The following is a 4,721-nucleotide window of genomic DNA, read 5'->3' on the forward strand; positions in this document are numbered from 1 at the left end:
TTTATTCTGGAGAAAGTCTTATTTGTTTTATTTCGGCTAGAATAAAAGCAGTTTTTAATTTCTTTAAACACCATTTTAAGGACAAAATTATTAGCCCCTTTAAGCTATTTTTCCCGATCTACAGAACAAACCATCATTATACAATAACTTGCCTAATTACCCTAACCTGCCTAGTTAACCTAATTAACCTAGTTAAGCCTTTACATGTCACTTTAAGCTGTATAGAAGTGTCTTGAAGAATATCTAGTCAAATATTATTTACTGTCATCATGACAAAGACAAAATAAAACAGTTATTAGAGATGAGTTATTAAAACTATTGTCTATAAATGTGTTGAAAAAAATTTAATCTGAAAATATTTTTTATACAAAGATATTATCTGTAAAATTGCTGATAATTTACATCAACAGGGATTCAAAGTTAAAACATTAATCTGTATCAAATAATTTTACATGCAACCTTGCAACTCAATCAATCATGCACAAAGTAAATATTTCCCCCAAATCCCCCATTGATATTGTGAGTGTGAGAACGGTTAAACCCAGAGTCCTCATGCCCTCAATTACTCCCCTCCAGATGGCACTGAAGAACAAACTCCAGCTGCCCACTCCAGAGCTCAATTAAACACACACACCAGTGAAACAAATGATGTCAGGCCTGGTGTGCCATTGTCATCTGCTCTCTGATTGGCTGGCAGTGGATGTGTTAGGGTATAAAAGTGGGCTAGTTTGAGGGTCTGGTGTGGGATTTGGTTTTGCCACTGAACAAGCTTCAGATATTTCCAACTCTTCCTACCATCGAAACTCAACAACAATCATGCCTGCATACATGGACATCACTCCTCAAGACAACATTCAATATGCCAGGTAAGAACGGCATTTCTATGAATTATCTTTACGGATATTTTAAATGTATAAGCACTCAGTGGGGGCTCAGTGGTTAGCACTGTGGCCTCACAGCAAGAAGGTCACTGGTTTGAGTTGGCTGGGTTAGTTGGCATTTCTGTGTGGAGTTTGCATGTTCTCCCCATGTTGGCATGGGTTTTCATGCCTTTTCAATCCAAAAGGCTTGTTGGATATTGAAATTAATGTAGTGTTTTTTAAAATATTATTATCAGTATATGGTATATTAGTTCTAATTTAACTGCAATGACTAAGATAACTAATATATGACTAATATAGATGTCCGGTTTAAATCAACCACCAGTAAGGCGCACTAATTTACTCAACTGCATTGAATTTATATAAAGCACTTTATGAACATATATATATATATATATATATATATATATATATATATATATATATATATATATATATATATATATATATATATATATATATATATATATATTGTCATGCCCAGAGAAGCAGCTTTTTGTAAAATAAATTATTTCAAAATCAATATGATTATATTATATATTATAATAAAAAATATTAAATACTTTTGAAACATTGTATCAAATTTGAACCTTTTTTGATGGAATTATAAGGCATTATAATTTATTTCCAATAAAATTAAGCCACAAAATTGTTTCTGTATTTAAATTTTTCTCTGAAATACCTTTAAAATTTAATAATAAAAAAATTATTTATTTTTTATTTATTATTTATTATAAACATCATTTTTAACAGCGGTCTATATTAAGTCAAGTTAGTCAAGAATGTGTTGTTTGGTAATTTGGTGTTTGGTGATTATTTAATAACTTCATCAATTTACATATTTTTTATGAGTCACTGTTGCTTCATATTTGCAAATGTGTATATATCACTTACAATAATTTTTCTTTACATTTTCTAATAACAATTTAAGACTTTAGATATTTAAAACAACTATTAATTATTTAAAACAGCGTCATCATCATTATTATTATTATTGCTAATTTTATTATGGTTGTTGTTATTATCATTATTATTACAATTATTATTAACATCATCATCATTAATATAGATGTCCGGTTTAAATCAACCACCAGTAAGGCGCACCAATTTACTCAACTCAATTAAATTTATATAAAGCAAATTTTTTTAATTATTATAAATACAGAAGTCGTCATAGTTGGTAAACTTAGAGCGCAGTAAATGAGAGAGTACAACAAACAATTGTTTAACATTCCTATTTGCTAAAATAATAAAAGAAAAACTCCACGACGGTGGACTTTCAGAAAAGGAAAATAATAGTGTGAGACTGATAACAGCAGCCAGAAGAGAGAATAATGTTACATTTACTGTCCTGCCTCCATAGACGCTGCTTTAGAAACACCACACACAAGCGGTAATTCATTTTTTTGTCATTTGATGCATTAATACATAAATATAATTAGATGTCATTAGATGGTGTAATACATAAAGGATAAATACATTAAAATGTAAATACGATTTTGAAAAAAAAAATAAGTTTCAGGGATTTAGGATTATGATAACCGTTAATCGCATTCAAAGAGCTTAGAATGACCAAGAGGCGACACTCTAGTGTAATCTGGGAAACAGCCACTAGAGGGCGCGGCGGCCCTTTTGGAACGAAAACTCCAATAGAACTACAGCATATTATAAGTCTATAAAATAAACTATTAAAAGTGCTGATGATTGTGATAATAAGTGTTGTATTGTCGTCTTTCAGGTTGTATCTCAGCTTTAATGCACGTTTTAAATAAATTAATAAAAAACAAAGCAGCTGCTTGCCATCGCGACAGTAATTAGATCCAATGGACGGCCGATCAATTTCACTCCAAAATGGCGGAATCAAGGGCTGTTGCTGGGCGCTGCTGTTGCAATGGAGCGTTCTATTGAGTGTCGCCTCTTGGTCATTAATTAATTAATTGCTGAATAAAAACTGAATAAATTCAGATTTACACATTTACTCAAATAAATAAACAGAATTAATGATGGGCTAAAAATCTGCAGGAATTCTGTGGAAAATCTGAGGAATTCTGCGCGCGCAGATTCCGTGTGGGCCTAGAAATGAGTTGTTGAAACTATTAGGATTAATAATGTGTTGAAAAAATCTGTTAAACAGAAATTGGGGAAAAAATATAATAGGGGGTTAATAATAATTCAGGAGGGCTAATAATTCTGACTTCTGTGCATTGAAGTGTGCATATACTCACAGAGACACTCAAAACATTCTCTTTTGTCCTCCAGATGTAAACTGCACAGCCTGGAGCGGAAATGCTTCAGCAAAGTGGAGAAGCTGAAATCGTCATTTGAAGACCACCTTCTTCATCAGGGCGTTCCTGCGTCCGACATTCTGGACAAAACCGTGTCTTTCTTCAGCTCCAAAAAGGCCTTGATTTTCCCCAGCGGATACTCCAGGTGCTCCCGCGAAATCCTGCGACTTTCTCCCAGCGCGGATCAGGACGTGACGCCGCTGTTCTGAATCAACATCATCCAGCACAGACTGAAATTAAACAAAACAGTCAAGCACTTGATCTGACCATGTGTGTGTGTGTCAGTACAGCTACCTCAGAGCAAAACAGCACTACACTTGATCTCTTTTGACTTTTTTATTCATTCTTTGATTTTCCATTGGCTTAGTCTCTTTATTTTTTCAGTGGTCGCCACAGCGGAATGAACCACCAGCTGTTTCAGCATATGTTTTACACAGCGGATGCCCTTCCAGCCGGAACCCAGTACTGGGAAACATCCATACACACATACACTACGGCCAATTTAGTTTATCCAATTCACATAAAGTTGAAGTCAGAATTATTCGCCCCCTTTGAATTTTTTTCTTATTTAAATATTTCCCAAATGATGTTTAACAGAGCAAGGAAATTTTCACAGTATGTCTGATAATATTTTTTCTTCTGGAGAAAGTCTTTTTGTTTTCTTTTTTTAGGCAAAAAAAGCAGTTTTAAATTTATTATTATCAACCCTTTTAGGGTCAATATTATCAGCCCCTTTAAGCTATCTTTTTTTTCCAATAGTCTACAGAGCAAACCACTGTTATACGATAACTTGCTTAATTACCCTAACCTGCCTAGTTAACCTAGTTAAGCCTTTAAATGTCATTTTAAGCTGTATAGAAGTGTCTTGAAAAAGATCTAGTCAAATATTAGTTACTGTCATCATGGCAAAGCTAAAATAAATCAGTTATTAGAGATGAGTTATTAGAACTATTATGAGTAGAAATGTGTTGAAGAAATCTTCTCTTCGTTAAACGGAAATTGGGAAAAAAAAATAAACAGGAGGTCTAATAATTCAGGGGGGCTAATAATTCTGACTTCATTATGGGGGAAACCCACGCCTTTAATAAATGCTGTACTAGTATTGTTCATGGTTAGTTAATGTTAGTAAATACACAAACTAATGAAGCCTTATTGTAAAATGTGACCGAAAAATAGATGAATTGAATTGTAAAGGCATTAATATTCACATCTCAGCTTTGGCAATCTTCAAGCTGAGGATGTTTTTTACTGTTTCTCTTGAAGAGGAATGTACTGCATGTCTCTCTATTGGAGGATGCCCATGAATATACGTTTGTTTGTTTTTTTTACAGATACAGTGTATCAATGATATTGATTTAATCAGTTGTGTGATTGTATTGTTTGTTTAATAAAATAAATGATTTTGATTGCATTTATGCTTCCTGTGAATTTCTGTGAAGCACTGAGATGATGATTAAAATAGTTCGGTCAAAAATACCCCAACATATAACCCAACTATAGGTTATTATAGCAGCTTCCCAACTATCGGTTGTTTTAATCCAAGGCATTGGGTTAT

General features: G+C 33.0%; 1 protein-coding gene across 1 annotated transcript; it reads left to right on the forward strand.

Moving 5' to 3' along the window:
• The first annotated feature begins 738 nt into the window (after positions 1 to 738).
• On the forward strand, positions 739 to 3,684 carry si:ch211-193l2.6. The gene is given in 2 exon segments (NM_001360555.1): positions 739 to 866; positions 3,141 to 3,684. Coding segments are annotated over 2 exon segments (285 nt in total). The 5' UTR covers positions 739 to 816; the 3' UTR covers positions 3,376 to 3,684.
• The last annotated feature ends 1,037 nt before the right edge of the window (positions 3,685 to 4,721 follow it).

This window comes from Danio rerio, chromosome 11 (assembly GCF_052040795.2).
Source record: "Danio rerio strain M-AB ecotype USA chromosome 11, GRCz13ab, whole genome shotgun sequence".
NCBI classification, from domain to species: Eukaryota; Metazoa; Chordata; class Actinopteri; order Cypriniformes; family Danionidae; genus Danio; species Danio rerio.